A 26,083-nucleotide genomic window follows, 5' to 3' on the forward strand; every position below is an offset into this window, starting at 1 on the left:
TATGGTGTCTAACAAACTGATTGTTTAAGTGACAGCTTGATTGGACTGATACCCGCATCACAGGTACATTACTACTTTAAAAACATCACATGTGTGCGAAAACTTCCACAAGTCTGATGCTGAACTACTCCCACGATCTTTCATGGGAGGGAGGGTGGGAGGAGTCGGACGCCGCCACTTAAACGCGGGTACAACTCCGCAGAAACGAAATATAAACTACAACATCTGTCCCGCTGTGAACACATCTGCATGTTGCCCAGTGTTTGCCGTGCTACGTGGGGTGGACACTTTGGTGCGTCTGCGCCTCCGCTGTCCGACAGCGCCGCGCTCACTGGCACACAGACCTGACCTAGAATTGCTACTTAGAATTCGGACTGAACCATCGCGCCGGAACGGAGGGGGGGGAGGGGGGGGGGGAAAGAGACGACAGGAAATCTTGACTGGGATGTAATGGAGTAGGACCACTGGAAAGCTCGGGCGAAAGGGGGGGAGCCACATTTCTATTTTATAATGTTACCGTGATAATGTTGTGATTTGGTACGTGTACGGTGTAAATCCGTCGCTCGAGGAAAACGGGAATTAAGCAAACATCCCAGGTGAGTGCTCTCTTTTTCAAATCCAGGTGGAAAGTGACCGTAGCACGGCTCGCCTCCTGGCAACGGGCACACGCGGGTCCTCCTCCCGGGGACATCTCACTCCGGTATCCGTTCTTCTCTGCCTCTGTCCCCGAAGGCTGGCTAGCAAACCCACGTCGCGTCTGGCCCTGGCGGACAGCGAGCGCCCTTTCAGCCGTGAATGCCGATTTCTCCAGCGCACCAAAAGCGGATTATTCACGATGTTTTCGGCGTGGTGTAAAACCCGCGGAGAAATATTGGTTTTTACCCCATTATACCGGAGGACCGCCCGTGCTTCGTGAAAATGAAAAAAGGATACAATGCAGCATGCATGTTCTGCATTCTTCGGGAGAACCACGCCGCTGGTATTGTATTTGTTTTATTAAAAATGTGTGTGATATGATTTATAAACGCGTAGCGAGATTACAGGCCTCGGCTGCTGATTGTGTCGGCCAGCCCTATCATCTGCCGAGCGATTTAATTGTTACATTGTTAACGGAGCTAGCAGAACTTGAAAATGAACGTCTGCCTGAGGAGGGCCCGGATTGTTTTATTAGCGGACAAAGCCTTGAAATGAATCGCGTTTTCTACGTGTTTTTGTGAGCTTGTGGCCGACGTCGTTGTTCTCGCTGCTCAGCCGCCGTCCAGTGCCTCCCTCTTCGGGGAAGACTTTGTTTGCGCTGGCCGACGCTCCATGAATGCAAGTGCTGAAGTCCTCCCTTCCCCCCCAGTTCTCTGGCGAAACAGGAACAACTTCTTTTAGGAAAAAGAAAAAAAAAAAAGTTCCTGGAGTTTCAAGCGCCATGGAATTACTTTGTCCGCCAAGAGTTGTCCAGCGAGGCGCTGAGATTTCAGGGGGGAAGTGTAGTCTCTGTAGTTGTTGTGTGCTTTACGTTTATTTGCAGAGTTTTGGGTTTGTAGATGTCTGTGTATATTTTAGGACGACTTCCTCGAGAGGGCCCGTTTGTGAGTAACTTGTGTGGCATTGTGCTGTGTTACCTTGGCAAGACCAGAAAACTGAACATGGCAAAGAATCTGTTTTACTTTTACCAAGCTTTAACTTCACTTTGGAAAAGAAAAAATCCACAGGTCCTATAGTGTGAAATTGTAGTAAAAGTCATCTGATACCTCAGGATTTATTTTTGTTTACTCCTCTGATGAATAAAGTCTTAACTTGTTATGTTTCATGAGTTTTTTTTTCTTCTTCTTTAGTGTCCCAAAGTCATTTATTTTGCTTTATTAAACAGTTTGCAAGACTCAGTTTCCCAGTGTCATGTTGCCTCAATGCAACGCTTCTCTCTTATTGCTGCAAAGAGAAAATCTCAGCAGCTTTTTGTGCTTTGTTGCACTTTGCCTTTCTCGTCGTTTAACTGATGCTATTGTCCAGGGCGACTTCTGAGTTAGCAGGTAGGGGTTCGGTGTCTTGTTCGTGGACGGCTTTGAAACATATCTGCTGAGGTTAAACTGCAGACCTTCCTGTTCCAGGACTCTGGTCTCTACAATTGCTAGGCAACACTGCTGTCTGCCAATGGATGTATATCTGTTGCATCGTCTTGAGGCTGATTTTATAGTTGATCTTTTTTGTGGTCACCATTCCTACCTTGTTTTCTTTGCATTGTTGAGGTCTTAAAAAGTCACTTTTTCACTCCCACAGTTCATATTTGGAGGAGGGAGGAAGGCAGCTCTGATGCGAAGATGCAACGAAGGTCTTGATGGAGTATCATACGCTGTCTTGTAGTCCCTTATGTGTACATCGGTCGATAAGTGAAGTATAAATGAATGTCTGGGCTAAAAAAGGCGAGTGGACACTGTAACAGTAGCCCCTAATGACCTGTGCATTGCACTGGTTATGTGTTTGTTTCGTGTCGGTCTTGTAAACGTGCGCGACTGAGTGCTTTTCCTTGCCATTTGCTTGTTTGTGTTTCACCCGATGAGCAAAGTTCTCTCCCTCTGTTCCAGGTGTGAATGACTTGTGGCTGTAGGGTGTCGTGAGTGGGCCAGGTTCCTGCACAGCCTCTGTGGCTGACTGGGAGGAGTCGAGTGGAGAGCAGACATCAGTGCCCAGGGGACCTGAGACCTGGTTCTCCATATGAGGCCCTGCTGAAAGGGCAGGGGGGCTTCTGAGGTAACCCAGCTCAGCTCTGGCTCTCTCTCCTTTTTTTTTTTTTTTTTGATTGTGTCACACTTAATCACACAGTTTCTTTCAGTCAGACTCTTCTCAAAAACATACATCCATGACATACGCCATGAAAATACGAGTCTCTCGGCCTAATTGCTTGTTGCGCATAACTGGAGAAATGCTAATAAACAAGTACTATAAGATATGGCATGATCATAGAGCCGTGTCTGAAATAACTCCATATCTTCGCTGTCCGCCATTTTATTTTAGTGTCCGAATTCTGAGTGAGTACATTTATGCTCTCTGTAGAGCCCGCACAAATTCCAGCGACGTATGAAATAAAAGCAGTGACCAGGGCATGTACAATACTTTACGCTAACAATCCCACGGTGCATTGCGCCACATTTTCTAGACTCAAAAATCCGCAATGTTGCAAACTTGCCAGAATAAATCTCAATTTACCACCAACTTCAGAATCACCTACCAAGCTTCCTTTTAAATAGGGAGTAGTGAGTGAGAGAGCGAGGTAGTGGTTTCAGACACAGTCATGGTGTTGCTGTAAAGTGAGTATTTGTTTTCACCATATTTAGGTCCAAGAAGAGCAAAATGAAAGAGAAGGAGACATGTTTGTTTGCCAGCTTTTCCTCACTAGCATTTCACACCTTTTTCTGACAATAAGATGGGTTCAGTTTTTTATTTTTATCAACCAACGTTTGTGCCATGACTTAGTAGCTTAATACTGCTCTGATGCAACAAGCCAGGCGCACGCTCCTCCTAAATCGGTCAGTATCTCTTTAACATTTATCTATAGAGGTGCCTACATTGACACCTGCGTTCTGATGAGAGAGGCCTTGAATTGTAGATTGGCTACCCTTGTACAACCCCTTTAGATGCTCAGGGAAGCGGCTTGAGGAGAAGGACGTCAGAGCCGCTTGCGCTTTGGACTATCAGTGCGATGTTTGGCCTTATTCTCTGATGTGCACATGCTGAGGACACAACACGGTCAGGGCGCTCTTCCTGAGAATGCCGTCCACACTGTTTATTTATCCACTATCTAATCCAAAGCGTGTTAACCAAAAACCACAGTGATGTGAAGGACGCAAGGAAATGGATATTGATGTGAAGTGGCAAAGGATTTATTTTCTCCTCTGTGTATTGGCCTCTCATGTTTCTGTGCATTTGTTTGCTTCACGGGTTTTCTAATTAAAACTCACAAGGCTTGTGCTGCGTATGACATGGAGGGATATGTTGGACGGGCGGTTTGCCTCATCGCCTGTGTAGTGGGTGGTAGGGGGCTCCCCCCCTCATTTATACAGTAGCTTAGACCCAACTGTGTCTGTTTTTCTATTGGTTGAAATGTGTATTTTCACTCCGTTGCTTCATTTCGATCTCTTATACCCGTTTTCTATCAAACTAAGGAGTATTGACATTTAGCGAAAAAGGACAAGATTCCCATTTGGCTGTTCTTCTGACTAAGATGCCCATTCACGATTAATTAAGGAATTTAGTTCATTGAATGACTCCTACAATAGTCAGGCCCCCATAGTACAGTAATTATGTCGGTCCCCCAAGGAGCAGAAAATTACTATTTGTTTTTTAACCCATAACAGATCAGCAAGTTAACATGAAACTCATTTGGAAGTTTCGAGAGATCTTGAATTATTGCAGTCATGTAAAGGAAAATTGAAACGCTTCATCATTAATACTCTACATAAAAATCACCTTTTGCAATTATTTACAGTCTACTTTAGCATTCCCCACAGAACATGAAAATATATATAAGTATACGTCTAAGTATAACGCACACATTTTATTTAAGGACAGTATTTTCTCCTTTTTTTCCTAAATGTGCATTTCTTTCCCAGTTCCAAGAAACCTTTCTGGACACCATTTCATCCCTCAGTTTGCAGAGGATAGTTCAAAATTACTAGGTTTAACTTCCAATTTGAGGACATACATGAGATTTGTAGTTAATTGTTGATGAGGGTTAAAATAAACTTGGATTTCTGTGTCTTAGCGTGCAGTTGTCATGTCAGTTAAATAATGATCCAATACGATGAATTTGTATTGGCAGCCATAGAAACTTTATGAAAGAGGAAAAAGCGGAAGTGGTGTATATCTAAAAATAATAATTGTATAGCACTCGTGACCAATAATGTTTCAAATGGATCAAATGATAGACGTATCTGTTAATCAATTTATTGCCATTCATGCCACGCACTATTTTCCACAAGTACAAGAATAAGTGCATCAGTTTTCTCAAATTATAACCCTAACGTCTCTACACTGACCAATATAAAGCAGTAATCACTAAGATGCATAATAAAAACAAAGGATCACAAAGGAAATAAAGATTTTGAAAAATCTTTTGGGACTTTAAGGAACAGCTTGCTGTAACTATTAGTGTACTTAGTTTCCAAACAGTTACAGCTAAAAATATGAATATTATTTACTAATAGCTGTGTTTATCTTTTTTAGTATATGAGGTGTTGTGTGTGGTGGGATTGTCGCCCACACTGGATCCTCAGGGATGTGTCTGGCTGAGTCAGAACGCACCTATAATTCAGCCTTCATGTTTCTCTGTGGTGATTGACAGTTATTGCACATACGGGTTGCTCCTCTTGCCTGGAGGGGAGGGGTCCTCTCAAACAGAGCTGCTCTCAGGTGGAGCCCAGTGGGCCGCGATGACCTGCAGTTACCTCAGGTATCCATGCTAAAAGCTGCCAACAAGACCGAGGTCCTGTCCCGCTACCAGAGTGAATGTCGTCTTTACTTAGCCTAGTTCAATGTAGCACTGCGACACGCTGCTAACCAGCTGTGGTTTGGAGAGTAAACCGCATTTTTAAATCTGATTTTCACAGTCCACTAAATTGGACGCAAGCACTCAGAAATAATCCATATCGTCTAGTGATGACAGGCTAAAGTGTTAAAGTAGAGATGGTGGCCACGACACTTCCTGGGATTCTTTAAATTTCATCTTTAGGCTATTGTTGTCCATGTGGTTCTCCAACAAGAAGATGATGATGGTCTCCCATCTTGATGCATGTGGCACAATTTAAAGAACTTGGTTTTAAAGCGATATCGGTTTGCTTATTTTTGCCAGTGAAAAGCATCCACCAACTGTGTCAAATCCTCATTATCGAGTGTTTTTTGACTACACTGTTAGTGTAAATGAGAGGAAGCTCCTGGTATGTAAAATCCTTTGTTCTGCGGTTGAGTTCTTGATGAGATGCAGAGTAGTGTGTTGCAGACAGTCCATAGCTTTATCTTTAACATTCGTTGTGAGAAAATAACCAAAACATTACAGAGCTGAATATTGTTTGCAAGCAGTATGTTTTCTAATGTATACTCTTCTGTTTTCAACAAAAGTGCAGTTTGAATTTTGTAAAGCAAAAGTGGACACAATTTGTTCAAAACAATAAGGATGGGGCAGTTCAAGACAAGTTCAGTTTGATGCTTTGGAGGAAGATCTTCGTGCTATATCATTGAGAAACGGAAGAATGGGATGACCTCCTGTTAATCCAACCTGATCCTTTATTCCATGGTGGAATTACCCCCATTGCCGGTCTTGTTGCCACACCATTTAAATAGCCTCAATACTACTTCAGTCGTGTTATTTGAAGTCATTAGTTGACAAATGACATCGCAAGTTGTGCATTGGTTAATTGGTTGGTGGTGGATTTTATTTAATTGTAACCGCCAGCGATGGTAGTTTTGCAGCCATTTTGCCACCAGGTTGTTGACACCTCTGTAGTTCTTTTTCACTAAGAGAACTACAAAATGGTTTAAAGCTGAGATGGATGATTTTTTTTTCTCATCCAGCGGCTCTAAATTACAGGCTGATCAATAGGATGTGAACAAGGCACAAATTGAATGTAGCCGTTTATTTCATAATGTGAGTCCATCAGGGTGGCAATCGGCAGGGACCTCCAATACAATGTGATTTTGATTCCTAAGCTACTAATGCTCACATGCTGACATCTATTGTGTTCACTTGAGCGTTACAGGTTTGTAATATTGAAGTTTGATGGGAATGTTGGTGTTTTCTGGTTGCTTTTTTCATATTGTATTATGTGGAGCAGATAATTGGAGGCAGTGCGTTATTAAAGTCATCATAAGAGAACGCACCGGGATGTTCCTGTAGTCTGGCTGGCAGACACATCAACAGGTTCCCTCCTCTCTGCCTCTTCAGTGTTTTGTTCGGGGTGGTGTCGAGCTGGACGCGCCCGCATGTTGGTTCTTTTACTGCCATGGTTTATTTTGTTTGCAAACAGCTGTAGTGTTGGCACGATAAATGTCATTTTTTCGTTGCATCAAGAATAGCACCACACCTTGGATTTGAACTCAAATATCATCTTCATCCTCCATGTTTGTTTTTGCTTGCCGTCTCTAATCGGAACTATTTGCATTCAGAAGGATGTGATTGAGGTTTTTTTTTTTTTTCTTTCATCAGTTTTACCCACCTGAATGCAATCAAAACACAGTTATATGCCTCAAACATGCAGAAATGTAGTAATAATAGCAGTACAAAAATGAGGTGTGACAATATTGTAACTACACTATCATCTCATCTTTCCTGAAAAGAGAAGGCGTGAGTGCGGGAGGAAGTTCGTTGCGTCTCTACGATCGGTATTAATTGGCATCAGGATTAATTTGCACTTTATCTGGGTTACATAGACTGTATGCTGCATGCTTTCAACATATTACCATGGATGATAGCAGGGCAGACATGTCTTGTTGCAGAGCATTCGTACTTTCAGAGGAACCAAAAGGAGGCTTTGAAAGAAATGCACACAAGTATGTAAGCTCAGACTCATGGAAACAGTAGATGCCATAAGCTTGTAGCCCAGTTTTCAGCGCATCTCAGGCATTATTAGGACAGCTAAGTATTGTCGAATGTGGGTGTTTTTATGTCCAATAGTAGGAGTATGTGCATGTATATATCTCTTTGGCTGTGTATATAATTGGGCAGGTCTTAGTCAGTGTGTTTTGAAATTCCATGGGAATGACACAGGAGTTCAAACTGGGGTAATTCAGGGACACAATTGGGCTCATATTTTCTCCGGAATGCAAATTTTGTTGTATGATAGTGGAGATGGCACATGTATTGTGTAGCCTTTGTGTTTTACTTTATTATTTTTTTTATTTGTTTGTTGTCATGCCAGAGTAGAGATGCCTGAACTGTGTCACATGGTCGGATCGGTTGAGATATCACGTTGTTTTTGTTGCGTAGTGATTTGCAATGTACAAAAAGAACCTATGGAAAAATATTGTGGGCAGCACATCTTAAAATTCCTGCCCTACCTAATGTTCTTAGTGCTATAAATTGAGGAGTGTGGGTTGTATTGACTGCAGCTTCAAATGCAGTATTTGACATCTCTGTGCTGTCTGTTGTGTTGTTCAGTATCAAGGCATTAATGACTAATTAATTAAGAGCCTTTTGACCATCAAGCGAGGAACGGAAGGCTCCTTTACACTTTTCCTCAGCAGTCTGCACGGCCTCTGAAGGACCTGGCCGTTGGGATTTCCCACAATGCTTTTAGCCACAGGGAGACGTCCTCCCAGCATGAGCAAGGGAGGAATGTGGCCCGAGTGTGGGAGCGACCGTCGGGATGGAGGGAGGGAGTCACGGACCAGAGAGCATGGTCAAGAGAAGGGAGAAGGGGTCTGCACAGAGAGCGGCAGAGTTTCTCTTAAGCAAATGGAGTTTCTGTTTGGTGTCTCACTAGAGCCACAAATGAGAGAAACCTGCTGTAAAGAGAAACATGGAGTTTTTAATTTGCATATTTGCCTTGTGTGTATATATTTGCGCTAGGAGTGTGTTTCACTATATGCTGCTAATGTCACTGTAGCTACGATGGAGTTCAGTGCCCGCTAAATAACACAGCACATTGCTCCTGCCTTAATTAGCAGTTTTATTTTGCTCAGCCACAAGGATGTGCCTTCATGTGCTGAAAATTAAGATCCTGTGGAAAGCCTACCATAACCTGATGTGCATAAATTAATATATTAATATCAAAAAACGTACCCAATTTGTAAAGGATCCAAAAAGATTCAGGCCCAGTGTGAACTAGACCTGAAGATAATTAGGAGCAGATCTGAAATGCACTTGACCCCAACAGACCCAAGAACAGACCACAGACATTATGATTGGTCGTGCAATATGATGCACCACCAGTTTTCTCCTTGCTCAAAAAACATCTTGACACTAAATAATCAGTTAATCGCCCATCTGCATCTACAGATGAGGTCTCATGTTCATGGTGTCAGTCATTGCAGTAGGTACTAAATGTCTTTGCTGAGCCTGTGACCAATCCATGCTGCACAGATTTCATTTCAGCAATCAAGGCTACGACCTTGGTTTTGGAAAATAAACTCACACGGCCACTGTTCAATACTGTATTCACTCATATCAGTGACTCAAGGATGGTTAACAGTCCAGGGGATGCGCTATATTGAAAACTTTCACTGGCCACCAAATTTACACTGGCTGCCATTTTCTTACCTTCTTCAGATGTATCTCATGGAAGAGGAGACTTAAACAAAGGTTTCAGATTTGGGATTTTATTTGTTTAATTTTATACTTTTATTTCATACTTGACTAACCGTTATTATAGCCATGTAACATTGACCATGAGTTTAACACCAGATAACCACCTGTGGGTCCTGGGGACATTAAAAACCTATCAACATCACTGTGGTTCATAGATGCAAGAGCCTTCTCGGACACAGTTCAATTCACCAAAGTCCATTCTAGGGCTGCAATTTACAATTATCATCATAGTTGATAAATCAATTGATTAGTTTTTGCGATTATCAATTATTTGGTGCATAAAATGTCAGAAAATTGTAAAAAAAAAAATAAAACAATGCTTACAGATGATGTCTTTTTAGATTGATTATAACTATTGAACACCCAAACAAAATTAGAATATGTTTGAACATGAATGAACATATAAAACGGAATAGAGGAAGACGCGCTGTATTTATAATAATTTTAAGTTGATTGTCTGACAACTAACAGTCTTATATGCATGCTGTTTTTAAGTGTACAGTGTATAGAGTCCAAAAGTTGCAGTATGTGCTTTACTGTTGGGTAAATATAGTCTTTACCTTTTTACTTCTTAGAATTACATTTTCTGCCACAATAATTGCACTGAAGCATTTGATACTGGCACACCCCTAATTTGCTCCCACCCTTGTTGTGTCGGAGAAATAATGGCACATTGTTGCCAGTTACCCAGTCTCTTTGTCTTGGATTAAGTAGAGAGGTGTGTAAGCAAGACACACCCACTCAGCCAGAGATGCAGAGACGGGGCAGATCGACAAGAGATGGAAGTGCAGGGTGAAGTGTGTGAGACGGAGATCACAGCAGGCCGGAGTGCTGAGTGCTAGTCCTGCTGCTGGAGCTGGCCGCCACACATGGCAGTTTGCCCAGGCTATGCCAGCAGATGTGTCACTAGTGAGTCAGCTGTGTGTGTGTGTGTGTTTGTGTGTCTGTGTGTATTTGTCTGTCTGAGACACAGACACCCACCCGCACGCTCTGTAAAGAGAGAGCGACTTGTGTAATAACCCTCCCACCTCCTAGGGGTATATCTGTATCACACCCCTTTCCCATCCTCCTGTTTTCATTGCCACTTCCATCATTGTGATGGACACGGCGAGGCTTCTGTCACTGTGATATGATATAACAAAATGTGACATTACACACATGTCGCCTCCCTGGGGATGGAGGGGCATCGTCTGCCGACCAGAGGAAAGGATGAACCGAGGATGGGGCGTGAGATTTGCTAGAAATGCAGGACAGACAGACCAGCAGGGAGACAGCTGATACTGGGGGAGGTGGAGTGAGTGAGGGAGAAAGACGACTAGTACGACTAAAACACACCCAGGTGAGCAGAAGGATGGAGGTATGCAGCTATTGTGCTTTGGGAACAGTTAAGAGTTTGGAGAATGCGGAACAGCTTAAAAGTTCATTGTAAATATTTGTGCAGCTTGGTTTCAGTAGAAACAGGAGCTCAGTCATACTCGTCCGAGCGCTGTGCATGTGTGAGCGCCCCTGTTCCTGTCACAGTAGATGCATTATGTCAAATGTTACATCTGCAGCGTCACAGCTCTATCTTTAGTGACACTCTGCATTCCTATCATTCTGTATGTACCAAGCATGAGTCACGAGTGCTATCTGCGGTGTGTAACATGTTTGGATTGTGCTCTCAGGAAGCCACCTCAACAGGTGAGCACGCAGGTGTTTCCAGGATGCTGTGGGATGTCCAACAGACCTTAGCTCGGAGGGCAGCAGCAGTCTTATTACTTTTTGTGCCATCTTTTAGTCGAGATATCCCTGTTCTGTCTAGTTACTGCTGCACTAGCAACCAAGCTTACATGTGGGAGAACTAGTTGTTGTAAGGACATTGGCTACGTACAAGGAGCTTTTTACTTGTTTTTAAGACTGCAGAATAAATACTGGATTGATGTCATCATATTAGCTTTTCAGCCATATGTTTTTGCTAAAAATGATAAAAAACTGATTAAATTGTTACAAAAGTAAGGTTTGGGTGTTGGTTTAGGTGTTCAGTTAAAGCTAACCTCTGCAACTTTAGGAATGACAAAGTGCATTCATATGTTTCATACAATCTGTCATTGTAATTTTGTTGCAAAATATTGACCCAAGACTTCATATGTGGTAATTTGGTTTGAGTATTTGGTACATGTAAGCTGTGGCCTTGGTAGTAAAGACTTTTCTGTTTCAGAGAGGTGGCTGCTGCTTCTACACACTACACATCCATGCAGGTGGCTGCGGGTTTGTGCATATTCTTGCAGACGACTGTGAGTAGAGGTGGAAATAATGTTTCTGATATTGCCCTAAACAAATAATGGACTGAAGAAATTCTTGAGATGGAGGCCGAGCAGACGGAGAGCGGGTAGGGGAGCTAGAGAGTGAGAAAGAGTGAGCAATACTCCATTGTGACTGAACTGCAAAATGGGATTTGCATAAATAAGGCTGAAACATCAGCAGGCCCTTTTACAGCCAACAGCAGGGCTGAGATGAGGGAAGAGAGTTTGTGTGTGTGTGTGTGTGTGTTTTTGCATTTCAGTTTTTTTCCCCCCTTCTTTTTTGAAATAATGTCCTTGTGGCATTGTTGCGTTTAAAAGTGTAAGCCAGTGGACTAGGTTGGGAGCAAGGTCATGGTTCCTCACCTCATTGATCCAACACCATTAACCCCCCCCCCCAATACCAGCAGATACTCCACTGGTATAAAGCCTCCCATCTCCCCGTCAGAGGAATTTGGGTGACGTAGCAGGAAAGGGTCTACTCTCCACACTGCGCTCAGCCAGCGTACGATGACTGTTACATAAGCATGAAATGAAATGCTCCCTTTTAGTGCCACCCGCATTTGAAAACCCAAACCTAATTGAACTGAACTATTTTCTGCCCTCTTTTCATGTGGAACCTCATATTTATATCAGAGGCAAAAAGCTCATTTTTAGAGCCTCATTATACCGTTTTCCCGTTAACTTGCTTGCACTGCAGCTCATCGTGCGTGCTGTGATAGACAGTTCAGCGTCTTTACTGGAGATAGAGGATGAGAAATCTCTGTGATTATCTCTACGTTGCTTTGTTGTGCGTGCGTGCAGTTGGCTGCAGTGTGCACGCCTGACGTGTGTGTGTGTGTGTGTGTGTGTGTGTGTCAGTGTATTCCTCATGACAGTCATGTCAGCAAGCTCCCCAATTAGTGTCTCGTTAGCGTGCGATTGGAGGGAACAGGTGATTGACAGGTCCTGCTGTTTGTGTCTGTATGTGAGCACATACTCGCATTACACCCATTTGTGTATGATTGTGGTTTAGGTTTAGATAACACCTCTTGAGGGGATAGATGCTAGTTAGGCCTGAATGAAGCAGGTGGCCAGTTCTTTGATATAGTAAAATGAGATCTCCCTTAGCAAACAGAATATGTTCTCCAGTGGTCGCCATGTCTCTCCGATGCCCCTGTGGTGGCTCATCTTGGCAAATGCCCCCTCTCTAATGATTTCTGTGTCCCACTTATTCCTCACTTCTCACGTGTCTTCTGAGGAGTTAGGACTTTTGTCCACACTGTCCATTTCTGGCAAAAGTATAAAATCATGAGTTTTATTTTCAAAGTGCTAATTGACAGTGTGTTGGCTCAAAGTGGGCGTCTGACAGATCCTTTCCACTGTGACTTGCAAAAGCCAGTGCTTCTCTTTGATGAGCAGATGACAATCAGCAGCAAAATCAGACTGCCACTTTTTTGTCTCGTGCGCGTATTGTATTTCTTCCCTTAATCTAGAAACATTTATTAGTCTGAAGCAGTCACACCAGCACTGAATGTTGTCCTCTGACTGTGTGTTCCAGGCTGTGTAATTATCTAGTCACAGAATTTAAACTGAACATTTTAACTGGGTTGATAGTTTGAGCAAAAGCTCTTGTGTGAAATCTCTGGGTGCTGCACATTACTGTTGCAGAATTACTTGTGGATAATTGTGTGTTGCTGCCTTTGTTTCCCAAGTTCAGTATGAAAGCATGCTGTGTGGCAAAATAGAAACCTGCCATTTCACTGAGAACAGAGATCTTTCAGGCTGTTTCCTTGTAAATAAATATGGAGTCACATCACTTGTTTAGCAATCAATAAGCAGCCCACCACTTCTCTGAAGAGCCTCCCCTTCTGTTTCACAGTGTATTTTTATGTCTAAAGGTTACTCCAATCAGTGTAATTTGGATACACGAGGCCCCTCTGTGCCTCCCCCTCTCTATCCCTGCGGAGAGGCCAGCCTCTGTTTGTGTGCAGTAGTGAGCGGTGGCCCTGGTGATTGTAAATCACTTCTCCCGTAGACCAGTGAGAGATGAGTGTTGCTGCTGTAGCAGGAGTCGGTGTAGTTGTCTGGTTCCCAGTGACACCCCCCCACCGACCCCCCTTAATCCCCCCCGAACACTCCACCTCCTTCTCCCCAGGGGAACTCTGGAGCCAGTTACAATGTTGAGTGTTTTGGAAGAGCTCCTAAATATTTTCAGGATGACAATGTAATCTGACTGCGCTCTCAGGAACAGGATTCTCATGCAATTCTCGTACTCACTCACCAGCGCACGCAAACAGAAACACACAGTGGCTGTTTTGGACCAACACTACTCCACCATCACACTTCACTGTTAGCTACAGGTACAATGTAATGCTGGCCTTTATATAGTGAATGCAATACCCCACCCAAAATCTATATAGTATCAAAGACTAATCTGACTGATATTGGATTTTTTGTGCCAATACCAATAATGGTATTTGAGAGATAAGAAATAGGATGATATGATAACAATACCAGTCAATAGTTATCTCTTTATACGATCACATAACATAAACAAATATTTTTGACTGGGATCCCTTAAATTTCATTTTTTGAAGAAAAAGTGCCTTTTACTCTGAGCAGGACGACTGAAGTTGCAAAATAAAACGCGTCAGTGCTCTCTGTTGAACAAACCATGTAATGATACCTCTGTTTATTGTTGCATCCAAACATATCTTTACCGTTTCTCTGCTGCAATGTCTGTTGCTTGTCAGTCGACAGTAAAACTTGGTACATGGTACGTATCTGCAATAAGCTATTCGGCCAATTTATCAGTCTAGCTCCATGAAAGACTCAATGAAGAGTTGAAAGGTGGCTGCTTTAAGTGGGAAATGTGTTACGAACACACCGTTTCTGTTAACGTTAGTCATACTAAGATCATGGATGAACAGTGTAGATGGAGATCAGGAGAGATTTGAGAGGTTTCTTTGAGCATTTTGATGCTTCATGTATACCGTGAAACCTGGTCACCATAGGCTTTTTTTCCCCCAGCAGACATTTTTATGTGCCATAGCAGGAAAAGCAACGGTGTTACTAAACTATCAACAATGGCTCAGTTCTATTCAAATGTCACAGTCTTTCATTTCATTATTAATACCTGTCATTTCCCTACTGGGACATGTCAAAATGTCTGCTGTGAAAAAGACCTATTCATTCCTGCTGACGTGAATTAAAGCTGACCAAAGCCACTGTGGAAGGGAAAATGACCAACTTTTAACAACCACCTTTCGAGCTTGCACTAGTTGACTGATACTAAAAAGATTTTGGGTGGAGTGTCTCTTTAAGTTTATCCAGACTGTGGCCCTCTTTTCCAGTTTTGTTAACTGTCCTTTTCCTCTCTCTTCTCTCCCAACAGTGTGCCCAAGGGCCGTTGAAAGCCCCCTTGGGGGAGTTTCATAAATACACACCGAACAAGAAAAGACCCCTGGACTATTGTTTTTGTTTTTACACACTTTCTCTCTCACACACACACACACACACACACACACACACATACACACAAGCACGCACACACACACACCCACACAGACAAGGACATAGAGAGAATGTTGGAGGTCCAAGAGGAGAGGCCAGCGGCGGCAGGTACAGCAGCGACACATTTCAAGAAGGAGCGAGGGAAGAAAGAGCGAGAGGAGGCCAAGGACGGTCGGGGAAACCTCTCGAACATCGGGAATCCTGGTCCTGGCTCCAGGAACGTGCGCACAAAAGCGCCGCTCACACACACAGGCAGTCCTCACCAGCTCATCACTTCACCCTGTTCTGTAGTCCTGGGAACCCCATCAATGCACTCCAATAGGCTAAAAAACTCCCCGTCCACCAACACACAGAGGTGAGTGGACTCGCACACTGACAACCTGGGGGTCTGGTGCTGCGATGGTAATGATAACCAAGTACTATGTTGTGTGTGTGTGTGTGAGTGTATAAGTGGGTGAGGTCCTGATGTTTGTTTTAGCAGCCTAATAATCCAAACACTGATCTGAAGGTTGATAAAATTATGCTTTTAATCCAGACTTTCTGTGAGCAGCAACTCCAACCAGAAATAAAATTTCTACTGCTACGTTTTAAACCGATTGTGTACAAATAGTTGTCGTCAGTAAGTGACCCTAAATGAAGTTCTTATCGTAGGCATAGTACTACTGGCATCTGATGATGGAAGTACTTAGTCGTCTCTGTCTACATCAATATAAACAGGTTTTACTGGGGAAGTGCAAGCTTTTGTCCAGTCTACAAAACTGGTTTCACATCATTAAAAAGATTGTCATGCAGTAACAAAAATAAATAAGCATTAGTTGTCTGTGTTTATTGACAGTTGGGAAGGGAGAACACAGTAAAACACCCCCCGTTTGTTCAAAACAAAATGAAGAGGAAAAAACGGGTCAAACACTGAGGCTGGGGGGACAACGGTTACCGATTTAGTAAAATTTCTGATGTCTGTGACTGTGTCAAATTTAGATTATTGTTATGAACATGTTTGATTACCAGGCTTTGAAAAACTCATGGTAAACGCTATCTAGCCAAGGGCTGGGCTGCAAACTTCTATACTTTTATTGCACCGACCAAATTGTTTGGTAATAGACAGTATAAAATAATTCCTAGTCATTTGGTATCAGCCTTAGTAAACCATATCAGCGTGCAGCATGCTTGTGCCAAGATCTATTAAGAATTATGGTGGTGATTGGCTCTCTACCGTTACACATCTTGCAGACAATAACGTAGCCGCCACTCTGCACTTTGACCTGCCCTGGCTGTGTGTGCGCTGGTGAGTGGTGCCGCTCATTTGGCGGCTACTGCTGCCGGGTAATGTTGGTGCAGGATTGTGGTTCCCACCCTCCAGTTACCCCACAGGTCGCTCCGGTGAGTAAGCAGCTCAAGATTGAGTCGCTAACCCCTGTTAGCTCTGTTAGCACCGCACAGCTATGTTTTTGACAGGGCGTCGTGGCAGTAGAGTGGTCATCAAGTAATCTGAAAGTTTTCAGTCTGATTCCAGCTTTTTATACATTTTTATTTATTGATATTATGTTAAACAACTTCAAGTTGTGGTTAATAGGTTTACTTTTTATGTTGAAAAAGTCCTTTGAGCAGGAAAGTGCCAATGTGCTGAAACATAAAACTAAAGAACTCAAACAGACAATTATGTTATGAAACGGCTTTGACTGTGTGAAATTGGCATGGGGCTTAAAGATAAAACCTATTTGCACTGTAATATATAATTCAATTTTCTTATTGTGAAAATTTATTTTAAAATTTGGTATCGAAATAAGTAATGTTTGGGAGCTGGTATTGAAGTCATGGTATAGAACATTTACCCAGCCCTACTCCAGCATCAACCAAAAGTAGAAACGATCATCCAGACGCAGGCTCGAAGAAATAGCATGCAAACCAGGTTTGTTTTGCATCAATGAGAACATGGCGAAGGCAGTGGCGGCAGTCTTCAGATTCTTCAGCCTTCCAAGAGTGTGATTGTATTTTGGTTTCTAACTTGATCAAAGATGGTTACACTGTCTGCAGAACATGAACATGCAGAAAACAAGTAGCGAAAAAGGGAAACACTTCGATTCTTATGTGTCAGTTATGTGTCCACCCTATGATTCATTTATCAATTAAAATCAATGTGGTTTCCATAAGTTCCATAAATTGATTCATCAAATTATCAATTGCAGAGTGGTCAGTGCATCCCTCATCCCAGTGTTTGGTATGTTGTGAGACTCATATCTTTGCAGTTGCAACAAGGTGCATAATGTTTTGGGTTCAGGAGAAAGTTCTTAAAAAAAAGCTTCAGCCACAGCCCTTTCGCAGCATACTTTGCCGAAGGCTTTATATTACTTAACATGCATGTTTTTTTAATGTGGTGGGGAAATCAGATTACCTGGACGAAGCCCATGTAAAGGAGACCACGCAATCTCCACACAGGCTCAGACCTTCTTGTTTTAAGGTCGGTGTTAACTATCTATGGCAAGTTGTTACCAAGTGTATATACCTGGCAGATGATAAGTAGTGAAATTGAGTATTGGCAATGTAATTAAATAAACACAAACCTGAACATGTCACTTTGGCCTTAGCCGTGCTGTTTAGACAGCAAGTGTAGGCCGGGTGTAATGCAGATCTAAGATCGGCTTCCTCCCTCCAATGTTTTACCTGAAAGGTCTTGATGTGTGATCCAGAGCTGCTCCAGGGTCAGGGAGTACACTGAGCTTGGAAGTTTTCCCTGCTGACTCATGCTTCTGGAGCCTCTGGAAACGGCTGTCTGGACTGCCAAAATTCTGGCTTTGCCTTCTTTTTCTAAAAGCTGTGTGTCTGTGTGTGTGTGTGTGTGTGTCTGTGTGTGTGTGTCTGTGTGTGTGTGTGTGTGTGTGTGTGTGTGTGTGTACATAAAGTGTGCTAGGCTGCGGCTGTGTTTTTTGGACTTGTTTGCATTTGTTTCATGCTACTAGTACAAGTGTGTGTGTGTGTGTGTGTGTGTGTGTATGTATGTATATTTGAGGGAGAGAGCGAGGGAGACAGAGAAAGATTAGGGTGTGGTAAGGGAATTCTCTGCCAGTTGGATGTGTCCTGCTTGCCTGAACTGAAATGCTCTCATAGCTAGTAAGCAGCAGTCATTTGTAGATGGCCTGTGTCCCTACAGTCTGTTCTGTCAGGTTTAACTGAGCACATGGAATTCCCAAATACAGATAGCTGAACTTGTGTGTACAGACATCCATATCAGCTGCTGGATGCCATAATGACAATGGGTTTAAGAGTTGCAAAGAAAAACTGAGGGCAAAAAGAACAATCACATTTTACTTAATTCTGTCTTCTCTCTACCACTTCTCATGGGTGCTGTAGTGGGGAGCTGAGTATCCCTCCCCTTGTCTGGTTTGTGCCCAATTCCAGAGCATGATTACTGGGTAACCTAACTTCAAGCCCCGGGCTTTTTGCTTGACATGCCCCATTTCCCCTGTGTTGTGTATGTTTCATAAGTGAAAACAAGGTCACAAATACATAGCGGAAGGAAAACATAATACTTAAATACCATTATATTATCTTAATGGGGACAGTATAAATGTATTGATTATGTTTGTGATTTTTTTTTTTTCTCTTTCCTTTGTCTGTCAGCCCTAAACCTAAGACGGAGGCCATGGTACGCTCACCTCCCGTCATGTCCCCCTCCACTGCCACCCAGATGGACTCTAAAATGCCCAATCAGGGTAAACCAGGGAGCACCGGCAGCCAATCACAGCCCTCACCCTGCGACCCCAAGACCCTGGGTGCCAAAGGGGCTCCTAATGTGGCAGGGGGCATGGGACTGAAGAATGGCCAGGGCCTGACCTCTGGCACAAGCTCTAAGGTCAAAGTCAAAAGGGAGAGAAGCACCTCAGTGGAGTCGTTTGAGCAGCCAGAGAGCGGCACGCCCACCAGTGAGGAAAAAGGTAAGAACCACTGTAGCCTGCACTCATTATCATCAGACCAGTTCAGCAGGTAGCTGCATCAGAAATGATCAAATAATCCTTGTGAAGTGCTTCAGTTGTCTTGGGGTTTGTCAGTATGAATTTAAAAATCTAGACTATTAGATTGGGAACGGTGCATGAGTTTCATGATGATGTTAAGAGTAATTTGTAGCTTTGCTTTCATACTTTGTTACCAAAGTTTTATCTGTAATTAAACGCTTTGAACTGCCCAGTATAAATAGAATATCTGCAGTGCTTAAACAATGTCCGTAGTGCTTGTGTTGTGATTGTACTTATGCATCTGATAGTGCTACACATATCATTTACTCAGCACCGATCAATTGAGGCTCCCTAATTATAGGTTGGTTTGTTGTGTTCCTCTTATTCTGTATGACTGCATCACTTCATTTAGAAAAGCACACATAGTTATTTGTTTTGTCGTGGGTGTACAACACAATCTGTCCAGAAAAGGCAACAGTTGGTCATCTATAAAATTTACTTTGCAGTCCCTCATTGTCACTCACACAAACAAACCCAAGCCCACTTTTTGTGTGTGTGTGTGCGTGTGTACAGACAGCAGCAGGGTGAAGAGGATGTGTGTGGCAGAGAGGAGGCAGCCATACAGTGGAGCTGACTGGTGCTCTGGGGGAGAAAGTGACGAAGATGACAAAGGATTCTTCAGTAAGTGTGTTAACATGTGCATCCAAGCATGTGTAGCAGTCCCTTCGCTGATCAACTTGACTTGTGACAGCTCCTCAGTAGAACTACATTGTCCATAAGCTCTGCTCTGTGCTGGTCGTAAAGCCATGGTCTTCCCTGTTGTGCCCATGTAGACTGTAACTCCAGCGACGTGAAGCCCCAGGACTCAGTCACACATTCTACCTCCAATGCCGGACTCAGTCGCTCCTCCACACCCTCCCATAATACACTGGGAGGTCAGGGCTCCACAACAGAACCTGCTAGTGGCCAGAAACCAGGCTCAAAACTCGTTTATGTCTTCACCACGGAGATGGCCAACAAGTAAGTAATCAAAATTTGTATCTGTTGCGTTTAGTACCTTCCATCCTATTGTAGCTCAGAAGTTGTCCTCAGGCCATAATTTGATATCAATTTTGATTTTTCTTTTGTGCATACATTGTATATGTATGTGTAACTTTTCACTGTTGTTTAGTTATGATTAGTGATTAGTATTTACAGTTAACGTTTATCTCTACAGGTTTTAAATATTAATGTGTTTAGACAGCCTAATTAAAATCATCGCAATACTTGGACCTTTTTTTACATAAGCAAAACATACACCCACAGCGAAACCCTTTGTGGAATTGCAGTTCAAAATTAAATGGAATTACTAACAATGTCAATTGCCTGAGGTATATCTCCGTGCCCCTGTCATCAGTAGTTGTTGTCTTTGATGTTTGTTGCAGCTGTTTGTGTGTATGGCACTAAGATATTTGCTTCCCACCCCTCGTCTTCCTTCCCCCTACTTTACCAGTTATAGCCTAAATCCATTGTGTGTATCTGCACAAGCATGTGGCTTAGATTAACACTCTGTTGGGAATTGGAGATCAAAGATGTGGATTGTCAATCAAAGGTGTGTGTGTGTGTGCGTGCATGCAATAGTTTACTTACTCTGTTGACCTTGGTTTTACCTTCATGGTCCCATCTAGCACTCATTCATCCAGCTCACCGTCTCTCAGATGCACATGCGCAAGCACGCGCACACACACACACATTTATTGTGTCTGATGACTGATATCTGACTGTCTGCCTTCTTGTCCTCAGGGCAGCTGATGCAGTTCTAACTGGCCATACAGAAAACATCATTGCCTTCCACATGAAAAACATCTCCAACAGCAAGGACAAAGCTCACCTCCTGGTAAAGACACACAGCCTCTTTTTATCATGCACATATGCCTTCATACATCAAAATCTTGTATGAGAGTGTCATAACTTAATCCTATTTCTGTCTGTGTTAAAGAATAATGCAGCAAACGCCCTCCGAAATGACTCCAAGCCTCCCCAACAACCCCCGTCCCATGCCCAAGATCAGAGCCACCAGCCTGGATCCAAGCCGTCCTTACCTGGCATGGCAGAGCCAGCCCCACCCCAATCTTCAACCCAAGGGAGCCAGTCTGGTGTTCTTCCGCAGGAAGGGTCATCCTCTGCAGGCATGGAATCCAAAAATCTTCCTGGCAGTAGCCCCAGTAACACTACTGCCCCAGTTGACCAGGCACCCGTCACCCAACCCGAGGCAGGCCTCAACCCTCCAACAGCAGGTGAAGCTGGACCAGGAGGAGGCTCTGGTGGAACGGGTCTGACACCACAGCAGCAGCAACAACAGCAGCAACTGGCCCAGGAGCTGTTGAACATGGAGGCCAACACAGAGGGTCTGTCCCAAGAACAGTTGGAGCATCGCCAGCGTTCTCTGCAGACCTTGCGAGATATTCAGCGCATGCTTTTCCCTGATGACCGTGATGCTCCACAAACTGGGCCCCCACAGTCCCATGGTGGACCCCATGATGGAGGTCCTGATGGTGCACCCCGTAGGTCTGAGCAGGGCCCCCTACAGGCTATGATGGCACAGTCTCAGAGCCTTGGACCGCCAGGTGGGCCAGGAGGACCTCGTCCACAAGGTCCACCCTTTGGCCCACCCCATGGTCCCAGGGACATGCCCCCATTTCCACAAGATGAAATGAGTGCACACATGGGGGGTCCAGGGGGCTGTGGAGAAGGAGATCAGATGACCCCAGAACAGGTAGCTTGGTTAAAGCTACAGCAGGAGTTTTATGAAGAGAAGAGAAAGAAACAAGAAATGCAACACCGGCCACTTCCTCCAGACATGATGATGCACCCCCATGGTCCACGTGGCATGATACGAGGGCCCCCACCTCCCTACCAGATGGGTCCAGGAGAGATGTGGGGAGGACCAGGTGGTCCACCAGAGCACTACCAGGAGCGCATGGCCATGGGCCCTGGCCCCAGGGGTATGCCTCCACATATGCAGAGGATGCCTGCTTTCTCTGGTATGATGAATCCTGAGATGGAGGGACCTCCCAGGCCTGGAATGGGCTGGCCTGACGACATGCCTCCCCGGATGGGAGATGCACGAGGCTTTCCTGGAGGACCTGGGGGAATGTTTGCTGGTCCAGGGGGTCGTGGTGAGCGCTTCCCAAATCCCCAGTCAGTCCAAGAAGCGATGTTCCATCAAGGTATGGGTGGAGAGAAGGGCCTCCCTCCTGGGATGATGATGGACATGCAAAGGATGATGGGGCACCAAAGAGGTGGAATGGAACCTGGTAATGGCATGGGTATATTTCCCAGAATGCCCGGTGATGGTCCTATGAGTCCATCCTCTAGGCTCCAGGGAATGGGGGGCAGGGAAATGGGGCCTGAGTTTGGCATAGGGCCTGGCCCTGGGCCAGGACCTCATATGCACCCTTCCAAACTACGAGATCCCCCCATGAATATGAGTCCTGATGAGATAATGAGAATGAGAGCAGGTGGAGGACCTCCAATGGAGAACATGGGTCCTCAAGGCAGGCCAATGCAGGGTCCTCCCTTCCCTGAGCAGTCACAGCCAGGAGATTTTCCAATGGGGCCTGGACGGCCCTTCCCAGGGGGTCCTGGAGGAATGAGGGGTCCACATGCAGACCAAGCCTTTGGTCCAGAGCACAGATCTACACCAACAGGAGGTAATGGCCGAATTAACCACCTCCCCTCTGCTGGTGGCCCCTCACAAGGTCAGAGGGGTCGCAAGCCAGCAGATCTGAATGTCCAAGCAGGAGGGGGGAACTCTCCCAGTGTCAACCCTCTTAAGTCCCCTCCTCTGAGGCAAGTGCAGTCCCCTATGATGGGCTCTCCCTCTGGAAACCTTAAATCCCCTCAGACACCGTCCCAGCTGGCTGGCATGCTCACTGGTCCGACAGGCCCCAGTGCCCCCCCAGCCCCTCCAGCTTCAGCACCAATGAAGTCCCCCCACTCCATGATGGGATCAGCTGGGGCCTCGCCTGTTCATATGAGGTCTCCTTCTCTTCCTAATCCCTCTCCAGGATGGGCTTCCTCACCAAAACCACCCATGCAGAGTCCTGGTGTACCACCTCAGGGTGGCAAGCCTCCCCTCAGCATCACCTCACCAAACATGATGGGGGGCATGGAGCAAGGTAGAACAATCCCTTTCTTCCCCTTTCTGTGCTCATCAGCATCTTTGTCTCTGCTTCTTTCCATATTTATTTCCCCATGTCTTTTTAGTGCATCTTTGTTCAATTCCATTCACTCAGTATTGTTTTTTGGTGTGAATGATTTGGTGTTGAATTTTGTTTGTGATGCATTTTTGGTCAGAGGTCTCAGTGATTATCAATTATTACATGTAAGATATCTGACTCTAATTAATTTGTTTTCAATATTGATAATAGAATGGATATGGAGGCTCTCTTTCAAGTGCAACACACGTTGAAGTTAACACATCTCTGTATGAGGGGTGGGGTTGGGTGGGTTGTGGTCCAGTGGCTCCCTCTTGTGGACCTCAGATTTTGGACCTCAGTGAGCCTCGAGTACCACACACTATTGCCAATATTGTCAGAGATAAAACATCCTGTCAGAGAATGAAAAGTTGAAACAGCTAAGTTTTATCATTTTATCTAATTTCTTTCTCATCGTGTTGTCCTCTAGGTGGTAACGGCCCTCCCTCAGCCCCTCCTTCATCAGGGGCTCCATCTGGCTCTATGTCCCTCCCAGGCAACGTCCCGTCTGGCAGTCCATACACCATACCCCCTGAGCCAACTCTATCCCAGAACCCTCTCTCCATCATGATGTCACGCATGTCCAAGTTTGCAATGCCCAGCTCCACCCCTCTTTATCACGATGCCATAAAGACTGTTGCCAGCTCTGATGACGACTCGCCCCCAGCTCGCTCCCCTAACCTGCCGTCAGTAAACAATAATGGTAAGACATCTGAAATATCTTTTTGTTTGTTGTTTAACTTGGACTTTAACTTCCATTAACCTTGGGTCGTATTCATACCAATATTCCTTTGATCTGCTTCACATGAACTTGTACTGAATATATAAGCACTTCTATTATCGTCTTTTTGTCACATACAGGTATGGCAATGAATCACCAAGGCAATCCACGTATGATGGGACCTGGAAACGCCGGACCCATGTCTGCCCTCAGTCCTCTGGGTATGAATCCAATGGGATCCCAGCCCCTCTCCCATGGCATGCCTCCACAGATGCCCTCTCCCAATGCTCCTAATATGGGTCCAGGCATGATGCCTCATGGCATGATGATACCACCAAATCCCCAAGATCCTGGTATGGGAAACCCTCAAATGATGCCCCAGGGACGCATGGGTTACCCTCACCGGAGCCAGGCATACCCCCTCACCCAGTCTCCTTCCCAGCAAGGCCCTTTCTCCCCGCACAACGGTCCTGGTCCCCAAGGTTTCCCTGGCCATCCTATGGGCTTCCAGGGAGAGGGAGGGCCAATGGGAGGGCGGATGGGAAACATGCCTCACGGAGGAGGGGGTGACGGGGGTATGTGCAAGCCCAATACTCCTGGAGGGCCAGAGTTTAACAACATGCAAGGTGGATTCAGTGATGCAGACCTTCATGAGGTGATGCGGCCGGGAGCATCTGGCATTCCTGAATTTGACCTATCCAGGATAATCCCATCAGAGAAGCCCAGCCAGACTCTGTCTTACTTCCCCCGAGGTGGAGGAGACAACCCAGGGGGAAAACCGCCACACCCCTCTGGCTTCCCCATGCAGGGCATGATGGGCGACGGCCCACCGAGGATGGGCATGTCCATGCAGGGGATGGGGGGGATGCCAGGGGGGCCTGGTGGGGGAATGGGCCCCCAAGACATGCCAATGGGCAACCCTGGCCACAACTCGATGCGGCCACCAGGATTCATGGGCCAAGGCATGATGGGGCCCCAGCACCGGATGATGTCCCCTGGGGGTCCGGGAGGGATGATGCAGGGGAGACAAATGTCCCACCCAGGCCCTGGCGGCTCACCTAATATGATGATGTCACTGCAGGGCATGGGCGGCCCCCCACAGCAGACAATGATGATGGGGGGTCAGATGAGGCCACGTGACATGGACATGGGGTTCAGTCCGGGCCCTGGAATGTTCTAATCCAACAGAAACCTTGTATCTAGAATGTTCTTGGACAGTACGCAAGGATGGCGCAAAGGTCATGGCGTGTGGAGTGTTCAGAAAACTCTGATGGACTCAAAGTAAAGGAAGTATACTACAAGAGAGAGGATGTACCCAGAAATGAACAGAATGGAGCTAACCAGTCACCTAGTAATGTCCTGTGGGAACTATTCCAATGGAGACTCGGACAGGGATTGGAGTACCCTTTGCCACAAGAACATTTAATTTCGACTCATGAACTTCAGAATGTATGGGATTGTTGTGCATCAATTTCGCAAAACTGTTCTTGTGTTTTTTGATTATCTGACTATAAAGATGACTTCAACATCAAAGAGGAATCAACCTGACAAGTCAGCGTGGAGATGCTACAGTATATGTCTACTTTTTTCAAATTTAAAAAACAAATTTGTCATGAAAGTGGTATGGAACAAGAGAAAGGAATAAGAAGAATTTGTGCTTTGTGAAGACTTTAGTGGAACTCCATCTTGTCTCTTGCTCCATTGTTTTGACTGTTTCTGTACAGTATATACGTGTGAGAGTGTGTGTGCGTGCTTGACAGACTGTATGTTTGTGTGGTATGTGTGTATGTGTCTGTATGTATAGGCATTCTATCAGTGACCTCTCAACTCCTCTTACCCAACTTTCATTGGGGGAGGAATGCCCCCTAAAATACTGTACTGTTTACCATTGGTGGGCTATTCGAATTTTAGTCTATTTTAATTTCCTTTGTAACTCCAGTGTATAACAAACCAAACTATGACCTCATTAAGATAATAGTATTATTAAAAAAGCACAAACATGGACCGTCTGCAGAAAGCGTCTTCTTTCTCTATTTTTACCATTGAGAGCAACACATTAAGTGTGATGATCCTGGCAGATTTGCAGCACATTGATGATCCATCTCGAGTTGTGG

The 26,083-nt window shown here is 44.8% G+C and overlaps 1 protein-coding gene across 2 annotated transcripts; it reads left to right on the forward strand.

Moving 5' to 3' along the window:
- The first annotated feature begins 472 nt into the window (after nt 1-472).
- bcl9 (BCL9 transcription coactivator) lies at nt 473-25,971 on the forward strand. 2 transcript variants are annotated; one of them, XM_070837956.1, is made up of 10 exons: nt 473-596; nt 2,574-2,739; nt 14,942-15,415; nt 18,679-18,992; nt 19,584-19,691; nt 19,844-20,030; nt 20,793-20,886; nt 20,989-23,170; nt 23,679-23,951; nt 24,110-25,971. In XM_070837956.1, the coding sequence occupies exons 3-10, from the start codon at nt 15,132-15,134 to the stop codon at nt 25,147-25,149; spliced, it is 4,482 nt and encodes a 1,493-aa protein (XP_070694057.1). In that variant the 5' UTR covers nt 473-596; nt 2,574-2,739; nt 14,942-15,131; the 3' UTR covers nt 25,150-25,971. The 2 variants fall into 2 exon arrangements, with proteins under 2 accessions (XP_070694057.1, XP_070694058.1); XM_070837957.1 differs by lacking the exon at nt 473-596 and adding an exon at nt 734-979.
- Nucleotides 25,972-26,083: the final 112 nt, after the last annotated feature.

Source organism: Pempheris klunzingeri, chromosome 10 (assembly GCF_042242105.1).
Source record: "Pempheris klunzingeri isolate RE-2024b chromosome 10, fPemKlu1.hap1, whole genome shotgun sequence".
NCBI lineage: Eukaryota > Metazoa > Chordata > Actinopteri > Acropomatiformes > Pempheridae > Pempheris > Pempheris klunzingeri.

Bases quoted from the DNA above. Each gene is read 5' to 3' on its own strand.
- bcl9 (XM_070837956.1), top strand. From the start codon at position 15,132: ATGTTGGAGGTCCAAGAGGAGAGGCCAGCGGCGGCAGGTACAGCAGCG. The intron at 18,993-19,583 runs GTAAGAACCACT...GCGTGTGTACAG, and splicing joins GCCCACCAGTGAGGAAAAAG to ACAGCAGCAGGGTGAAGAGG. The intron at 20,887-20,988 runs GTAAAGACACAC...TCTGTGTTAAAG, and splicing joins AGGACAAAGCTCACCTCCTG to AATAATGCAGCAAACGCCCT.